The following is a 19,260-nucleotide window of genomic DNA, read 5'->3' on the forward strand; positions in this document are numbered from 1 at the left end:
AGTGGATATAATTAAAATAGTCTACTTGGTGATTTTTAATGCATAAAAATAAGACCCAAAATTATTATTGTGTTAATATTCATCAATCTATAGATTAAAATTTATCAGTTTCACATTAAAAAAGGTCATATTTAGGGGCACCTGGCTGGCTCAGTCAGAAGAGCATGCAACTTTCGTTCGAGCCCCATGTTGGGTGTAGATTACTTAAGATAAAATTAAAAAAAAAAAAAAAAAAGTCATATTTGTTTTCAGACCTGAATGGATAAAGTACTAAAATGAAGACTCCAGAGCTCTCTAAACGCCAGCTGGATACTTTCGGGTAGCATATTAGTATAAAAGAAAAGAATTTAAGGCAATCCAGTAGCTAAGATATTTCCAATTAAAGCTTTGTCTTTTAGAGCATGCTCTACTTCCTTCTCTTCAATCTTCAAAGACACCTGGAAAGAAGAGAAAAGGACTTTTCATGTGGAGAACTCACAAAAGCCAAGTTTTTATTACAAACTTCTACCATGTTGAACTTCTGTCCCAAGAGGCAAGCAAGTTAAACACTGCTTTTTCAATGGCCTGCAGAAAATACCTCATTCATACCACAGTCCCATCCTCACAGATCTTAAACTCTACCTAACAAAAAACAAATTGTTTACCTAACTGTGGTCATATTTAAATCTTTACTTTAGCAAGAAAAGATAAGCTCTCCAAAACAGGACAATTAAAAGCATTATCACAAAGAAACAGTTAATTGTACCTTTGTGAAACGGGTTTCCTTGTTTTTCTTTAATCCTAAAATGCCCCTGGCCTCCAGGAGCCCTGAAAGTGACAAACACTCTGACTGGTCCACAGCTGCCACCTGCTGTTTGCGACAGACGTTACTATAGGCTTCGTATAACTGGGAGGAACAAGGGAGAACACAAAAGTTGTTTAAAAGTTCTATCTCTTGTCACCTTATAGTCTTTTTTAAAAATGTGAATTTTTGCATTTGTAAAAGTTATCTAAATACCACAATTTTCCCTCTTTTCAATAAAATCCTTGAACAGGCATTCTGTAGATATTGTCAAAACCTCTACTGTAAGGCAGGAGAGGAGCTTTATATATTTCTTAGGGAGAGGGAGAAACGAAGGGGAGGAGATGAATGGGAAATTCCCAACCACAACCTAAGGGAAATAAAATCAGTTGCCTTTTATATGGGACCAGTATTTATTCTTACTGTTAAAAACCCACTTTTAGGGGCACCTGGGTGGCTCAGTTGTTAAGCATCTGCCTTTGGCTCAGGTCATGATCCCAGGGTCCTGGGATCGAGCCCCGCATCAGGCTCCCTGCTCGGCGGGAAGCCTGCTTCTCCCTCTCCCACTCCCCCTGCTGTGTTCCCTCTCTCGCTGTCTCTGTCAAATAAGTAAATAAAATCTTTAAATAAATAAATAAAAATAAAACCCACTTTTAATTCCTATCAGCTGGAGCATAATAACAGGCCCTTTGGACAGTATCTGCTCTGCAAAGCAGTCTCATCTCCACCACAGTTCCATCTGCTGAGATTCTCAACTCACCTTCCCCAGAGTGACCTCTTTGATTTTCAGCTGCCGGGTCAAGAGCAGCAAAGAGCAGACCAAGATCTTCTGCTGAAGAGGGAAGAAATCTTGTGCTCCTTCTTTGCTCAAAGTCATTCTGTTACCATCAACTTCTGAGATGACTTGGGATATGTGAATAAGACCAACCCGCTTGGGAACCAGTGACTCAGAGGGTGATTTGCCTAAAAAGTAAATAAATCAGGCTTCATTAGATTTTTTAAATATTGTGTATATTGAGACAGAGGATACTAAGTTTTAGCTGAAGGAAATTCAAGTGCAGTCATGTGGTGGCAAAGCAGGTTCCAACTGTAACTAGAAGCCAAAGGATGAGAGATGGTGCTACCTTCAGAAAGGTGATGACTTGGAAAATAGGGTTATCCTTTTTCTGTGCAGAATGGTGGGCTATTATGTCATGTAGAATGCAATTTAATGTCAGAGAGACAAAATCCACCTCATGAAAGAATAAGGACTAGACAGAGGACTACTGTATTCTGCCTTGGAAATTCTCAGTATCTTGAAGATGAAAAAGTACAGAACCATGAAGCAAAGATGATTGTGCCTAGTAATTAAGAAAGGAAAAAAAGTTGTAAGAATTACCTAATACTTTCAAATGAGTGGCTAAATGTGGACAGTAAAGTGAATCCTACATAAGTCCTCTAGACAGCTTCCCCAAATGACCCTTGAGGTTAGGTTCACTTGCCTAAGTCATCCACAATAGAGCAACACTTGAGAAAATGTAATTGGATATTTTAGCAGATAGCACCATCTCAGAGGCCGGAGGTTGGGGAACTGCCAACAAGATGCCTAGGACTATGGCCTCACTGTTTGGAGATGCATGAATTGCAAGACAGAGGAGGGATTTGCTCTGTAACCACCTTTGCCTAAATTACTTCCTTAGACCATGTGCAGTTGCCCCAAAGCAATCTGCTTCTATTTTATGACCATAACCAGGATGCTGCAAAGAACTAACGGTAGCGGGAAAACTAGACATCACTGATCAAGTAGTAGAATCTTAAAGTTGGAAGGAATTTGGGAGTTCTCTTCTTGCTCCCTACCCAAAACAATCCCAACTAGTGATCATCTATCCAGCTTTTGTTTGAACATCTTCAAAGCTAATGAACCCACCTATGTGTTATAGAAGCCCAGTTAGTGCTATTTATTAGAAAGTGCCATCCTGGGGTGCCTGGTGGGGGCTCAGTCAGTTAAGTGTTGACTCTTGATTTTGGCTCAGGGTCATGAGATTGAGCCCTGCAGTGTGGAGCCTGCTTGAGCTTTTCTCTCTCTCTCTCTCTTCCTCTGCCCCTCCCCACTTAAGGACTCCCTCTCTCCCCTTCTCTTAAAAAAAAAAAAAAAAAGTGCCTTCTTATATTTAATTGAAGTCAGCCTCCATATAGCTTTCCAGAACCATCAAAAACTAATCACACATACCAGAGGTCAAAAGACAGGAATTAGGTTAGTCTAATAACTTATGCCAGAAACTTACAAACTCCTTTAGCTATGTGTGTGCCAGAGGTGCTCACAGGGACACTGACAAACCTAAATGTCATTGGTAGGAGAAAAAGGAATAATCTGAAAAGTTAAAGAGAAACCAGTATCTAATCTATGCATTGGTATATATGACCTACTGTCAGCCTAAGCAGTTTGGCTACTTCTGAAATATTTTTACATGATTTTTTTTTTTAAAGATTTTATTTATTTATTTGACAGAGAGAGACACAGCGAGAGAAGGAACACTAGCAGGGGGAGTGGGAGAGGGAGAAGCAGGCTTCCCACCGAGCAGGGGGCCCGATGTGGGGCTTGATCCCAGGACCCTGGGACCATGACCTGAGCCGAAGGTAGACGCTTAACGACTGAGCCACCCAGGCACCCCTACTTCTGAAATATTTTTATTAATTTTCTTTCAACAAATTGATAGAGAGGGAAGGAAGGAAGGAAGGAAGGAAGGAAGGAAGGAGGAAGGAAGGAAGGAAGGAAGGAGGAAGGAGGAAGGAAGGAAGGAAGGAAGGAAGGAAGGAAGGAAGGAAGGAAGGAAGGAAGGAAGGAAGGAAGGAACTGTTTTCTGTGGAACTGTAGCGCTAGAAACAATTTTGATAATCTCAACCAGTGCAGGAGTGAAAGAGGAAAGAAACAATCAAATCAGACTGTCCTGTTTCTAAAGATTAACACTGGATATTAAATACTGACAAGATATGTAGTTCATGGCCATTTTACATCTGCCATGACTAAGAGAACAAGGCTAACGGAAAGGAAAATAATTTTGTCATTTTTCTAACAGCCTACTGTAGCAATATCATCTTTGTACCTCCACCCTCCTAGATTTGTCTAAAGGCTTGAGATATCCCAAGTTGAACTGGATTTTTTCACTGTCTGACTCTTATTTACTTTCCTCTCACCTATATCAAGACCTAAAGTTAACTCCACAGAAGAACCCAGAGAGAAGCTGATCAAGGCTTACCATCCACTATTTTCATTTCTAGAGCTTAGAAAGAAAACTTACTATGATCCAGCCTTTTATGTAACACCCTGGGGAAGTTGTTTCCAGCAATGCATGGACTATAGCACAGACAGGCCAGATTGAAGTAAAGTAGATGAAATTGACAAAAAACACAGACATACAGAAAAGGGTAAGTATGGATTTAACTATGCTCATTTCATCTTTCTACCTCTTTCCTCAGAAAAGTTAAGCTTCCAGTTATAAAGGAAGACAGGAAAGAGATAAACTACTTACATTCAGACAGCGGTTTGAGGACAGTCTGGCTTTTGACATCCGACTCTACAATTTCAATAGCTCTCCTATAAAAAAAAATTTCTAAAATTAATTTAGGCTGAGCCAAACCAAACACCACACCAAACCACCGAGCTCAAAAACAGACACATGTTTTATAATTTTAAAGACCCCAAACAAAACTGGGTTATGTCTCAGCTAAAGGGGATTTAGTTAGCTTGAAATAATTCATGGGCCAGGGAATCTGAGAAACTTTCAACACGATATGGTTTCCTCTTATAGATGCCAAGTAGGTCATCATACATTAAGCCAATAATAACATTTTGAAGGAGGAAAAAATGTCATGGATAGCAGAGAGGCTATGTGGGTGGGTGACTGCCTACAGAGAGCCAGTACCACCCATACACACTGGACCTAAAAGGGGAGTCCTCAGTTCTATATACATATGTTATGTGTAGGCTAAACCACACCAGCCTACATGACTATTGCTCATAGCTGCAGTCTTTACTCAAGTAGTTTGCTGACTAGGGGAAACTTTCAAATCCAGGATGCCATCTAGCAATAGGAAGAGCTTACTCTCCCACTGCTGTCTCCAAAGCACTTTGCCCACAGGAGGCCATAAGCCAGACCTGGATCTTTTGCATGTCAGTAGGGGGAGGTTGGACCAGAGGGCCAGCACAGCAAGTATCATTTTAATGGACCCAGTGTCCCTACTGGGAAGGAAGAAATTTCATCAGTCAGCACAGAGGCTTTCCCCAGCAGGAGGGGCAGAGGATGGGAAGGGAGAGAGAGGTCTGGAGTACAAGTGTGGGAGACCACCAACCGGAGGAAGGGGTGCTCACAAAAGCAAAGGAAGGAAAAAAAGTCTAAAGGCAAAGATGGTTCAGGTCCATAAATAAACCTGCTTGAGACCAGCTAATGGAAAAGTAAACTGGAGTCTTTTTTAATACAAATGTAATTAACCAATCTATAATCACCACAGGGAGTGCCAGCAACATCTCATTTGTTCCTCCCTCTGTAGGTAATGGACTGATAATGTTTCAGACATTAACACGGTGGAAATGCAGAGCTCCCCACTGAGAAACAAGTCCCCCTTTCCAAGTGTAAAAAGTGGCAGAATACAGCCTCTTAAGCCACATTCACTTGAGTTACATGCATTTCTTTTTTTAATAAAAGCAGCCAACAGTGCCATAACTCACCTGCAAACATCTAGCGCTTTTCGAACATCTCCTGAAAGAGCAGAGACTTTTCGGGCACAGAACTGAATTGCAGCATTGTCCAGAACCTGAGCTCTAGATACCTTTGGACAAGACATAGGAGACGACAGCATGAACTATAAGATTCTCCTTCTCTGTAATTTAGGTCCCAGACATAAATATTTTCACATTAAGTTTAAATTTGACTGGCCTCCCCTTAGGGTCCAAGAGATGCCTTTTCTGCTCATAAATAAATGGAAATTTCACACATTTAAATATTTTGTAGGCATGTGGTAGAGGCTCATGAATGGGGGAAAAAGGCAATCAGAAATTAGCAAAGCTAAACTAAAATAAAATTTCTTTGGTTATTTTCAAAAGAAAGATTTTTCACAGGCCCTATTTTTATAGGCCATTATAATAGTATTGAGGGGTGCCTGGCTGGTGCAGTCGGAAGACCATGCGATTCTTGATCCTGGGGTTGTGAGCTTGAGCCCCAAATTGGGTGTAAAGATTACTAAAAATAAACTTAAAGAAAAGAACCTGAGATGGTGACCTGAGCCGAAATCAAGAGTCAGAGGCTTAACTGACTGAGCCACCCAGGTGCCACCCCTCCCCTTTTAACAGTAGGCTCTCTGCCCATCGTGGAGCCCACTATGGGGCTTGAACTCATAACTCTGAGATCAAGACCTGAGCTGAAATCGAGTGGGATGCTTAAGTGACTGAGCCACCCAGGTGCCCCTCCTCTCTTATTTTTATTCCAACACTGAGGCATCCAATAAATGGAGCCTTGGGTGGAAATTCATATAAAAATGCTCTCACGATGGCCCACAAGAACTCCCTGCTGAGGAAAGCAATCTAAGCAAAAAATAAATAAATAAATAAATAATTTTTTAAAAAAAGTACTCTCTATGCCCAGTGTGAAGCCCAAAGTGGTGCATGAACTCAGAACCCTAAAATCAAGACCTGAGCTGAGATCAAGAGGCAGATGCTCGGGTGCCTGGGTGGCTCAGTTGGTTAAGCGACTGCCTTCGGCTCAGGTCATGATCCCAGAGTCCCAGGATCGAGTTCAGCATCTGGCTCCCTACTCGGCAGGGAGTCTGCTTCTCCCTCTGACCCTACCCCCTCTTGGGCTTTCTCTCTCTCTCTCAAATAAATAAAATCTTAAAAAAAAAAAAAAGAGTCAGATGTTCAACTGACTGAGACACCCAGGCACCCCTCTAAGCAAAAATATTTTAGAAGGACTGTTAGGTTTCCCCACCAGAGGTGATCCAAGGGACACATAATGTGGTACAATGGGTGGCACTTACCAGATCAAGCCGATCCTGCAAGATAGTGGCTATCTGATTTTTGGTATAAGGTGGGAAGTTCAACAGCTGAGGCTTACATTTTTCTCTAGCTTGAAGCCTCGGTAGAACTCTGTCCGTGAGATCCAGGGTATTAGCAATACCTGAGGAGCAGATAAATACTACCAATCATCACAGTCAAATCATCTCAAAAGTAAACTAAACCCTCTGAAAGCTGAATACAATTTCCAGTTATAATCCAGCATTCTAACTCTTGCTTCCTATTTGCCATCCCAGCCCCACCCCCACATTTATTAGGTAAGATGTACAAAGTCATTTTAGAATGCTCTTTTCAAGTTAGGTTTAGAATTGTTCACTGATAAGCAAGACCAGATACTCCAAAAATCAACTGTCTCTGAAATGAAGTATTATGTCATTTCTATTCAGACTTAACAAAGTTGATTTTAGATTAAAACTACTATTACTTTATAGTAATTTGTTCATTTTGATAAAAAAGCAGAAAGCTGGCTTAAGATAAAATAGGGGATAAGTAAGATGAACAGATGATTAAAAAAAGAATTCTTTAGACCCATCCTGTAACATTAGCAACTGAGCACTAACCAATCAGCACCAATCGAGAATTGCTTAGCCATGGCCATTCGAACAGTGTGTACAATACATCCTGCCCTTTGCTGTCCAACTGATCCACCTCGTCCAGCACCAACACACTACGTATAAAGAGAAACAATTAGTATCCATGTTCACCTTCTTAACTTTCCCATCTGTTAGATCTGGACTGACTCCAGGTCACATTCCTACAGCTGCCACCAGTTTCAAGGTCATAATCTGTCCTCTCTCCAGTCACGGTTACACTGATACCCCTACCATCACACAAAAGTAACATAAAGGTTTTTCAATCAATTAGTTTAAGAACATTTTTTCCAATTTAAAATTAGAAGGTGTATTTTTCCTCTCTTCTTTCCCTTTAAGCATATGTAACTATCTCTTGTACAGCAAATATAGGAAATGTTCTTTTCTTGTACAAACTGATAAATTCAAGAGACGAGAATGTGAGTTTGTGGGCAGCAGACCTTGCAGATTTTCACGGAACAACATGCAGCAGAGCAGTACTTACATCATGGGGCCCTTCTCTGCAGTCATATGGTTTTCCAGTTTCTTCATCATGTCCTTCCCAGCTGGCCTGGATACTTCTTCCTGACAAATCTCCTGAGCAATAGCTGGGAATACAGCCTGGGCACTCCTCAAGGACATGCAGTTCAGCATGATAGTTTTAAAGCCTTTCAGTTCCTTCTAGAAAAATGCAAACATGAGAGATATTTTGCCCTCAGATAAAGGTTTGATGGAACCTGAAGTGTCTTTGGGTAATTAAGAGCATATAAGAGAATAAGCTCTACTTTCATTTGGAAAGATTTAGACAATGAAACTAAAAACATCTTATTTGAGGGGAGACTTCAATCCCCTAAGCAAGTCTACCTTTCTTAACCCTTAATAACCAAGTGTCATTTTAGCAAGAGCATCATATTTCAGACTCTTAGTGTACCTTGAGGTCTTGCAGAATTCGGCTTAAGCAGGCTGTTTTTCCAGTTCCAGGAGCACCAGAAAGATAAAGGCTTCCAGCTTTTTTCCCACAGATGTGCTCCCTCAGGAAATTCCTGATGACATTCATCTCCTTTTCCCTGGCAGGCAGCCGATCCGGGACAGCTGTATTCAGGACCAGCTTTGCTTGCTGGTAGCAAGTGCCTGTGTCAGATGTGAAAGGACAATTAGATACAACAGAGGTGACTGAGAAGATCCACTGGGTTTCATTTGGAGTCACCAGCCTTGTTTTCAAGGCTACATTAACGGTTGCCATGTAAGAACGAACCTTCTTGCTTGAACAGTCTCACACATGCAGATTCTTTCTCCAGTGGACATCTCTGCTCAGAATTTGTTGTGATCTCTTGACCTTTTCGAACTGAGGAATGGATTTTGTTTTGGGGAGCTCTGGCTTGTTCTCTTTGGCTAGGAGACTTAATTGTCAGCTGATTGTCAAATACCAATCTGCGCCCCTTACGTGAACGTGAGCAAGGGGGGCCATTCTCTTTCTTGCCTTGCTTTGGTGGAGAACAGGGTGGTAAATGGGGAGTGTTACACAGATTGTCATCACCTGAAATATATTAAAATCAAAACATGGTCATTCGTTGTAGTGGACAGTAAAAGGACTTGCAAAGATCTCTGCTTTTCCCAGAAAGAGGCAAATTTCTTTCTTTCTTTCTTTCTTTTTTTTTTAAGATTTTATTTATTTATTTGAGAGAAAGAACATAAACAAGGGGGTGAGGCAGAGAAAGAGGGAGAAGCAGGCTCCCAGCTGAGCAGGGAGCCCCACGTGGGGCTTGATCCCAGGACCCCAGGATAATGACTGGAGCCTAAGACAGACTCTTAAGCGACTGAGCCACCCAGGTCCCCCAAGAGGCAAATTTCTATAGTCAAAACCACCAAAATAGAATGCCTCTCATCAAGAAGCAAATATTGGCCACCAGATGGCACCACTGAATCTTACAACTATTTGGTAGAAAGCAAAATGGTCTAGTGAGATGAAAATTCTAAGATTGTTCTAAAACCGTGTTTCTCAATCTTGGCATCATTGAAATCTTGGACCAAATAATTCTTATTGGGGGCTGTCCTGTGCATTGTAAAATGTTCAGCAGGATCCCTGGCCTTTATCCACTATGCCAGTAGCACTCCCTCAGTTGTGACAATCAAAAATGTCTTCAGATACTGCCACATCACCCTTCATTAAAAGCAAATGATCTGGGCGCCTGGGTGGCTCAGTTGGTTAAGCGTCTGCCTTCAGCTCAGGTCATGATCCCAGGGTCCTGGGACTGAGTCCCCATTGGGCTCCCAGAGTCTGCTTCTCCCTCTGCCCCTCACCCCTGCTTGTGCTTGTTCTCTCTCTCTCTCTCTCTCTGATAACAATAAATAAATAAAATCTTTAAAAACAAAAACAAATGATCTAAAACCAGTGTTCTAAAACAAGAATATCACCTGCTTCTCTTAATTTCACCACTAATGAGGTGAAAGCTTCAAAATACTAGGTAGCTAACTGCAAAGTCACTTACAATACTGACAGAACTAAGTTCAAAATTAAGGAATTGAACACCAAAACTGTGAAGCAGTTCAGAAAGTGATCTCAACAAGTGGCTTAACTCTGAAGTTCAGTAAATGAACACAGCAATCATTCTGAAAATAACCAAAGTGAACAAAGTGGTTTTAACTGAACTTAGGAAGCTTCTTCAAAGGACTAGGCATCTTATTATTGAGAAAAGAGAGGTCAACAGCTACCAGCCAAAAAGTTGTACTTATATTCAATGGATAGCTTACCCAGACGTTTTCTGGGGCTGAGAGGCAGAATTTTTACATTAGAACGGTGGGTGGCCTGGACACAGGTCAGTTCTAGTTTGGTGTCAGCAGAGTTTTTAGCTTTGTCCAATGTCCGAGACAGCTTCTTTTTTGGAAAACTGATTGTAGCCTGTGACTGGGATCGGGTTTGAGGCATGATGGCAACACGGCTGGGTGCAAAAAAAAAAAAAAGAACAGGACAGCCAGTCAATAGCTAAGAATGAAGTAAAAATAGCTAACATGGAATTTATACCAATGATCAACATTTCATAAGTAAATTATAACAATATTTTAGCATTCAGTTCTGCTTCACAGCCAAATCTGAGCAATAATAACAAACACTTATTGTCTACCTACTATGTGTAAGACTGTTGTTATAAGCATTTTACTTTTATTTTATTCTTTTTTTTTTTTTTTAAGGAATCTCTACACCCTACCTGGGGCTCGAACTCACGACACCCCCACCCCCACCCCCACCCCCACCCCCACCCCAGTTCATGAGTGGCACGCTCTACCGACTGAGCCAGCCCCGGCGCCCCTTAGGCACTGACTCATTTAAGTTTTACAACTACCCTGGAGGTCAGCACTCTTATTATCCTTATTTTACAGATGAGAAAACTCAGAGGTACAGAGGCCCAAAGTCATAGCAAACCAGGCATTCTGGCTCCAGAACTCAAGTTCTTAACCACTTGAGTGATGCAGTAAGTTTATCTTAACAGATTTCTACAGTACTGCTAATTCCCTCACTCCAGGCACGGGGTGTGTCTTTATCACTAGCTTGGCGCAGCAGCCTGCCACGTTTAGTCTTCCCTCCGCCCGGCACTCGGTCCCCACCCCACACCCTCTCAACCCCACCCCGGAACATCTCCCTCCTACAACATTCAGCCCCTTTATTCCACGCACGACTGCCAGCCTACTCCTTGCCCTTACCCCGACCTCAGACCTCCGGCGATCTGAGCTCTTCTCCCCTCACTTCACCTCGGGCCCCAAGGGAGGCAGCGGCCCTTGCCATAGCCTTTCTCCCAACTCCGCAGCCTCCCAGACCCAGGGCAAGCCTCTGCTCTCCACCTCACAAGGCTGAGTCACCTCAGTACCGGCTCTTCCTCACGTGTCTCGCACACGGCTTCAGGGATTCTTCAGGTCAAGCTACCGAATAAACCACACACCAGCGTCAGTAAAGCCCAGCCGCGCTCGCGCCAAATCTGCAAAGCCTCTGCTTTACCGCCTCCCGCCAAAGGCCGACCAGGTTTCTGATTGGCTGTCGCTAGAGCACCGCGCGCCTTGGCCAACGCCCCCTCCTTCGCGTCCAATCCGGTCGGAAGAACCACAACCAATAAGAGAGCCCCAGGTCTCCGAGCCATTGTAAAGCCACGCCCACTGAACTAAGAGGGCTTCTACATCCGGGGCCTCCGCGGAAAGACGCAAGGTTGCGGAGGGAGCGATTCTGGGTAAGGCGAACCAGGCTTGCCGCAAAGGGCAGCGGGAGTTGTAGTCTTAGCTCACGCGACTCTGTTTCCACGCCCTTCTTTCCACGGGAAAGGTGCAGAGATGTGGTTGCCCCTTCTGGCGGCCAAATGTATCCATTTTCATTACCCTAATGGGATACATGTTCAGTGAGCTACTACGTAACATCTATCATTTGGGGGGCGGTTCTGGGTGCCAGGCAGAATACTAGGCACTTATTTACCTCATGTTCAACCCTGCAAAACTCACAAAGCCAACGTGTGGAGGGTTAATTAGAGGTCATAGCATCTTGGTGGCAGTGAAGAGCCTAGGACCCAGATTTCCTGACACCCAGTGTTTTTTTGTCAAGTTCTACACATACATAAAGAAATACACTACACTTCATCACAGTATCTCCCTGATTTGTGTTTCAAAGGTAATAGGGTCAGGTCTTTGCTTTTGTTAAAAATAATATTCTGTGCACCTTCTTATCATTAATTCCATTAATCCACACATTGTGGGGAGTTGAGAGAATTATGGCCTCTTAATTTTAAAACCTTGTTTTATGGCTAAACACTAGGGTTTCAGGGCCAGGGAAGACCACTATAGAAGAAGAGGCAAGCTGAGCTTTTAATGAAAAATATAAATTAGAGCAGTAATTTACAGGCCAGCCTCCAAAGCTAATAACCTAGCCAAGCCTCAGGTTCCCTTGAAGGCCAAAACCCAATTCTAGGTGATGGCAAGCATTTAACTTTCATCCGCCAGTTTCAAATGAAATAGAACAATGAAGCTGAGAAATAGGAAAATAACACTATTACAATTGCCAGTTAATTGTGGTTAGTTCATACAGGAGGTAAGAGCAAATACTGAGTGTTCAAGTAATGCCAGGCACTGAGCTCAAGTATTTTACCTATACCACCTTATTAATTCTCACAAGCACTGCATGAAGTTGGTATTTTCATTTTGCAAATGAGGAAACTGAAATAGGGGGGTTAAATTTGCCCCAGGTCACACAACCAGTAAGTGGAAGAACTGGCATTTGAACTCAGGAAGTCTGACAGGAGCTCCAACACTTGACCACTTAAACATAGGAGGAGGAAATATTAGATGCAGGTCCTAAATAGGAAGCCTTCTGTACACTTCTATATAGGAAGAGATGGGGGCTCCCGGCTGGCTCAGTCAGAAGAGCATGTGACTCTTGATTTCAGGGTTGTGAGTTCAAGCCTCATGCAGGGTATAGAGATCACTTAGATAAAGTTTTAAAAATAAATAGGAAGAGATGGTGAGGGAGCACATTTTGGGAAGGCTCTCTAGGAGCTGAAAACTACAACAGAGATTAGCTGCTGTGAATGGGAAAAGTGTTCCCATAGAATGGAGGCTTTTCAACCAAATGGCATTTCTGATCTCTTAATAGAGCAACAGAACCCAGGAAGCAATCTTCACTGTTCATGTATTTTGATAATCTGGGCACCTAAAAAACATCCTTCATAACTTGAAGTGGTAACGTGTGTCCAGCCAGCTTTAAGGGATAGTGGTGAAAACCTCCCTCGGTTACAGTGGGCTAGAGGGAGCCCAGGAAGCAATGAGTACTTAGTATTCATCCTGGAGCCTATGAAAACACTCACCAGGAAGAAAAGCACTGGTCCAGGGTAAGCCCACAAGATTAGATGACCACTGTGGAAGCAGGCAGAGAATCACAGAAGGTCCGGATTGAAAGGTTTCTATCAGGTTACCTACATGATGCTCTCCCTTTCTGATACTACAGGAACACACTGCACATGCCACCAGACTGTGTCTTGCTTCTGGGCCTCTGTCCTTGCTCTCTCCTCTGTCTGGAAGGCCACACACCATCCGCCTTCCCAGGCTAACTGCCATAAAGCCTTCTAATAACCTACATAGGTTTCTCTTGGTAGCCGCCCTGAAGTGTTCTACTAGACTCTGAGCTCCTTGGAGGCAAAGACCAGTCCTATTCATCTTCATATTGCAGGTGCCTGGCACAGAGTAAAGGATGCAATAAATGCCTGCTGCAAGAATGGAGAGGACATCCCTGCCAAATGAATTTCCACATTTTTCATGAACATTTTGTGGCTGGAGAGCACATAGTCCTTTAGATCTCATACCCCTAAACCTAGGAGTGGAAAATGAATTCAATTACGTGTAAAAGCAATCCAGACTGGGCTCCAGTGATGTCAGATGTGAAGCGTTTCTCTGTAGTTATCCTCTGGGGTGGTCAGGATCCTGAGGTTGACATTTTGGTTGTCTTACCTCTGTCTGCGGAGTAATAGGAAGTCAGAGACAGGCAGCATCCTTGCAGCTTCAGAGTCAGTTTGTGGTTGTGCTGGGGCAGGAAATACTTAAAACAGGAACACAGTAAGCAGCTGTGTCTCAGTAATAATGAGAGTAGTGTCCTTATCACCTGCTAACTGATACACAGTATCATGAGGGAAGGAATCAAATCACCCTGGAAGGACCTGTTCCAATATCCCTCTTGTGTGTGCGCATGCACGCACGCACACACACACAAACTAGCAATAGCACCCCAATAGGAGAGAGAAACCTTACAGGTTTAGGAAGTTGAGGGTCATTCAGGCAAGCTCCATTTGAGGGCTAAAGTCACAGGAGGAACAATTAAATCAATAAATAGGTAGTTTATTAATCAGATTAATAACAATAATCAGGGATTCAGCCAGTCTGGCAAGTATGGATGAAATGAAAGGAGGCCTTTCCCCCCTCCCTCTCATAGGTTTTTATATCTAAATTATGTGAAAGTGATTCATACACACACCCATTATGAATCAGTATGGGAAATAATTTCAAGACCTTTCCTAGTGATGAAAGTGCAAGGTGAGCTCATTAAATCTTAGTTATGATTATGTCAGCTGACCACAGTAAGCAGAGAATGTCTGGCTCAGTTTTTACACCCCAAGTCAAAGTTCAAGAAAGCCAGCCAAGATTGCAACTTAAAAAGCGGAAAAGAAAAAAAGCCAACACCCACAATAAAAATAAACACAGTCTGTCTGCGCTGCCCCCACCTTTTCTCCCATACCTCAGTGGGACAATCTGCCATGCAACACAGGTAGAAAAGAATCCTAAGAGATGTGAGGAGAGGACACAAGGCCAGAGCGTCTCCTGGGTCCCCTGAAATCATGGGCATCGGGAAGGTAGGTGGCAAACATAAATGACCAAAACTACCAGAGTCACCCAGGTGAGCATGGTTAATGAGAACTATGATATTCAAAACACAGCCGGAAGGGAGGAGGGAAGACCCCTGGGAAGCTGCAGATGCTTCTGCCCAAGTCAGTGTAGCTACCTTCTTAGAGGTTCTAGAGTCAAACCACTACACTCACCAGAAGCAACAGATATTCTCCCCTCCCTATGCCACCACTGGAGGCGGTGTTCCAGACAAGAGTACACAGTTGTCAGGTTTTGGTTTTTCTTTTTAAGCAAGGTTTAATTAAACTGCACGGCATCCAGAAGAAAGAAATGTACCAAAGAATCCAACCTGAGACCAGATTATACATTGTAGAGGGGTGGGGGGGGAGAGGAATCACTGCTTATTGGGAGGGAGCACTGCAATTGGAATATAACTCCAAAATAAATCATACAATAAATTATTTTTAAAAGAAAATAAACTGATCCACATGCAAAGATGGACACACACACACACACACACACACACACACACACACACACACACACACTCTGCACACGTCACTCTAGTCTTTTATTCAGTGTTGACTAGGACTTCCATGCTGGTCCGTGGGAAAGGACAAAGGTTAGACATAAGAAAAGAAGGCTTGGCCCCTCTGCCACCAGTGGAATGAGATTTAAGACAATTAGAGAGGAAACCCACTAAGTTGTTAGAAACAAGAGTAGAAAGAAGGAAACAGTTATCAAGGAAGATTTTAATTGCTTCAAAGAGAGAGAGGAAGAAAGCACAGAAATCTAACACAAGTAAAGGCACAATGACCGTGGAGTTGAATGGAACCAAATCCTTCCTTCAGTTACAAGTTATCCTTCTTTTTGTATGTGTTTTGAAGGTGGCTGTAGTTTTGTTTCATTTTGCTTTTAAGAGATGAGTCTTGAAGGCAGAGTTGTAATGCCTTCCATTCCCTAAATTAGGGTGGCTTACAGAAAGCCACTTTGACCACATTGCCAGGGACTGAGATTCAGTAGGGAAAGAAAAGCTACAACTGGAATGTGAAGAATTGGATTTACAGTTGATTTTAGGTTGGGTTTCCAGAAGGACAGACAGCTCAGTGTAGTGCCATCAAAGGGCCTCAGATGCCCTATACTCCACCCCCAGAGCTTTGCAGAAGGAAAGGACCCTGGAGTCACATTTTTCCCCCACTCCCATAAGCACTCAGCCTACAGATTATTTCAAGTGATCAGGAGAATTAAAACACACCCCAACCCTGAGTTGCTCTGTAGCAAGTCTATTTACAATTTTTTCTCACCTCTCCCTGGAGGTAAATCTGGATTTCAAGTTGGGAAGCTGTGAGGTGAGGGGATGCCCCCAGTGCAATGGCCAGTGGCTAGTCTCCTTGCCTTGGCCAGTTGGGAGGGCTGGGATGCATTTCTGGAGACAAGCAGCCTCACATCCATCAGGCTGGGTAGCCCTAAGCGCCCTCCTCTGGGAGCCCGACTGTGAGGATGATGGGGCTCTGCAGCTGAAGGAAATCCTCACAACAGAAAAACCACACCTGGAATATCAAAGTGATTTGATCCAAGTTTGGTGACCAAAGAAGAGGGGGGAAGAGGGGCATCTAGCTCATTTAAAAATCTGGAAGCCACTGCTCTGCTTCCCAGAAAGGGTGGAAAGAAACAATTAAGTTTTTCCCACTAGAGAAAAACATCATAAAACCAAACCCACACAAGGGCTTATAACACAGCTTCCTGATGCTTAGTTGGGCAACGTCTCTTCCTTCTGGGAGGGAATAAGGGGGTTAATGGGACTGGGCAAGAGTCTCAACATGAGACCACCCAATCTTCCACTGGAGACGACATTCCCACAAGCAGATAAAAAGAGCAGTTTAAAAGGTGAGAAGTTTTAGTGCTCTTGCAGCCAGCCCACCTTAAATCTATATTACAAGCTTTTTACAACATACAAAATAGATCAATAACTATGAGGATCACATTCCCATTCTTCAATAGTAAATATACATGATAATAAATCTGTTATTAACAGAGGGACCAAATAATGTATAAGGCAAAGACATTTAAATAGGTACTGTGCCATCACCATGCTCTCAAGAAGAAAATCCGTCTGATTAGATCCAGGCCCAGGCCTTTTCTCATGAGGCCAAGAAAATGACAATACAATCAATACCCATGTGACACAGTCCAAATGCTGGGAAATATGAGGGGCAGCAGGTCACAGAAGAGGAAGATATCAGCCCCAATGAAAAGCTAGGGTTTGGCTTTTACTTGTGATTCTTATTTTGATGCTTTATGTTTGCGTAAAAGGGGGGGGAAGAATACACTTTGATAACATTGTACAAAAGGCATCAACTCCCATTTCAAAAACAAATGGGAAGACTTCACAGTCCAAGTTCAGTAACTGGTCAGCATCTCCCCTGGAACTCTGCTGCAGGGTTAACTCTTGTATTCTCTCTTTTTCCCTCCACTCGTGCGTGCCCTGTCTCAGCACTATGGGTTTCAGAATGCTGGGGATACTGCTGAGAGATAACTGCTAACAGATTTGAAAATAAAAACGATAAAGAGAATGATTAGAAAAGGTATGGTGACAGACCTCATCATGGTTTGTCCCAAGAGTTGATACAGTCCAGGGGATGGCAAAGGATAGCAGACCCTGTACAAAGAACCCAAGCCGAGAGCTCTCCCATCTGGCACGGGAAGACTTGGGTTTCTCTGGGCACCATACACAGATCCTGAGTCTGTGATCCAACAGATTGGAGAGGTCCCGGAGGTGATTTAAGCCTGTGATGTACCTGGTGAAAATTTTTTACTTTCCCCATCCATTTCAAGGAATAGCCTTGGCTCCTTCCCTGCTCTCATTCCAAACCTTGAGCAGTCTCTGCACTTGGCAAGAGTTGTAGCAAACCAAACCATCCCACGTGTAGAGCCCAGGAGCTCCATCCTGCTGTTGGAGAATGGTGAAGTCCCGTCCCACCATCCAAGCTCAGTTCCTACCTAGACTAGGACCCTCTATTTCCTCTGTGCCCTTGAACTAGGACCTGGAAGACGAAGAAACATATTGCTGGCTGCCAAGGAAGATCAACTGAACTGAGGCACACCTCACCAAAGTCTTTGTGCTTCCTGGCACAGAGGAATCTTTGACCGTCCCCATAAGCTTCTTCACCCTTCTCTATTCTGTGTTAACCCCTGCAGTCTTGTGAAGGCAAGAGTAGTGGAGAAAGGAATGGAAGTACCTGCTCAGTCAGATGGGCTGTGAACTTTGGAACAAACAGGCCTTAAAGTCCTTCAAAGCCCACAGAGTTGATCCCTTCCACAAGGTGCTTCACCCTTCCCTTGTCATCCTGGGCACCCATCAGGGGCTAAAGTCTCTGAGAAGGCCGTCAGGGCCAGTTAGAAAAGACTTCAGAGGTGTCAAGGCCAATGCCCAATCTTTCCATCTCCCACTGCAGGGTTTTGGAGTTCGTGAATCTGTAATGAATCAAAGTGACTTTTCTTTTGAGGGGATGGGCAGTGCAGAGAGGAATAACAGCCCTCAGCCTCGGCACCCTGAGGAAACAGGCAAATGGGCAGGGAATCCCAGAGGACACAAATGGCTCCTGGTCCCTTTGCTGCAGAGAAACTGACTAGCTCTAAAAGGATCCCGTTTATTTCACCCTCTCTTTTTATTAGATGTTTAGTTCAACTGATTAGTATTTAGTATTTATAATATCCAACTTCTCCCTGGGGTGGTGGCATGGGGTGGGGTGAGAGCAAAAACAAAATACCCTTAAAAAGAAAGCAGACCCATTTCTTTGCCCTTTCTTCAAACTTGACCTTTAAAACAGATCACTTCTCTGCAAATTCCTTTCCTGTTTCACTAAAAATGCCCACCCCTCAGAAGTCCTGGCCATGCCAGTCTCCTAAATGAGGAAACATAATATACCCGCCACGCTTCCCCCACAGTGGGTAGGAGAAAGTAGGAGTACAATTCTCCACCCTGCCCCAACAATGAGTTCATTCATCACAACAAGGCACCTTTCCCCAAGAGGAAAGCAGGAGACATGGAAACTTTTTCCTCATCTGGCTAGCAGGGCTTGCGAGAGGAGGCATGGATTCAGGGTTTGAGACCCTACTGTCAATATAAAGAGTCCAATCACCAAGTCTAGAGACGAGATGCATAGATGGAGGTGAGTCGGGAGGACGCTTGGTGTCTAGAGATGGGTTGCACTGGAGAAACACATCAGGAGCTCTCATGCAGGTTTCAGGGGAGTGGAAGGGACCATCTGAGCAGAAGAGAGGGTCCATCCTTTTCCTGAGGAACAGGACCAAGCCAGGCTTCACCTGAGAATGGGTGGCAGAGGTGGAGCTCCACGGGCAGCTGAAAAATATAAAAATAAAAACCACATACATAAGGTCAAGCACCAAACACTAAGTAACCCAAACCTTCCTGAAATGACAGGCTGTTTAAGCTAACCTTCAAAATTTAGGGACTGGTTTTGTTGTTTCCTTGTTTT

The 19,260-nt window shown here is 43.4% G+C and overlaps 2 protein-coding genes across 10 annotated transcripts in view; both read right to left on the reverse strand.

Moving 5' to 3' along the window:
* Positions 1–18,987, reverse strand: part of CDC6 (cell division cycle 6) — a 45,953-nt gene extending 26,966 nt beyond the window's left edge. The window contains exons 1-14 of one of the 8 annotated variants that reach the window (XM_088028281.1): positions 18,904–18,987; positions 13,764–13,879; positions 11,096–11,759; positions 10,148–10,335; positions 8,652–8,933; positions 8,328–8,527; positions 7,902–8,077; positions 7,388–7,494; positions 6,791–6,930; positions 5,487–5,587; positions 4,291–4,355; positions 1,542–1,744; positions 746–886; positions 255–437 (exon numbers count right to left, since the gene is read on the reverse strand). In XM_088028281.1, coding sequence (XP_087884407.1) covers positions 348–437; positions 746–886; positions 1,542–1,744; positions 4,291–4,355; positions 5,487–5,587; positions 6,791–6,930; positions 7,388–7,494; positions 7,902–8,077; positions 8,328–8,527; positions 8,652–8,933; positions 10,148–10,322 — 1,680 coding nt within the window. In that variant the 5' untranslated portion in view covers positions 10,323–10,335; positions 11,096–11,759; positions 13,764–13,879; positions 18,904–18,987 and the 3' untranslated portion in view covers positions 255–347. The other 7 variants (XM_028089924.2, XM_088028283.1, XM_028089926.2 and 4 more) reach the window with 7 other exon arrangements.
* Positions 14,237–19,260, reverse strand: part of WIPF2 (WAS/WASL interacting protein family member 2) — a 49,849-nt gene continuing 44,825 nt past the window's right edge. The window contains exons 8-9 of one of the 2 annotated variants that reach the window (XR_003607104.2): positions 18,904–19,124; positions 14,237–18,235 (exon numbers count right to left, since the gene is read on the reverse strand). Coding sequence is in view for 1 of the 2 variants with exons in the window: in XM_028089930.2 (XP_027945731.1) it covers positions 19,084–19,124 (41 nt within the window). In the remaining variant the exon portion in view is untranslated. Of the gene's footprint in view, positions 19,125–19,260 lie in introns of both variants that reach the window. The other variant, XM_028089930.2, reaches the window with a different exon arrangement.

This window comes from Eumetopias jubatus, unplaced genomic scaffold (genome assembly GCF_037043125.1).
Source record: "Eumetopias jubatus isolate StellerSeaLion01/CBP00866 unplaced genomic scaffold, mEumJub1_p1.0 scaffold_10, whole genome shotgun sequence".
Classification (NCBI taxonomy): domain Eukaryota; kingdom Metazoa; phylum Chordata; class Mammalia; order Carnivora; family Otariidae; genus Eumetopias; species Eumetopias jubatus.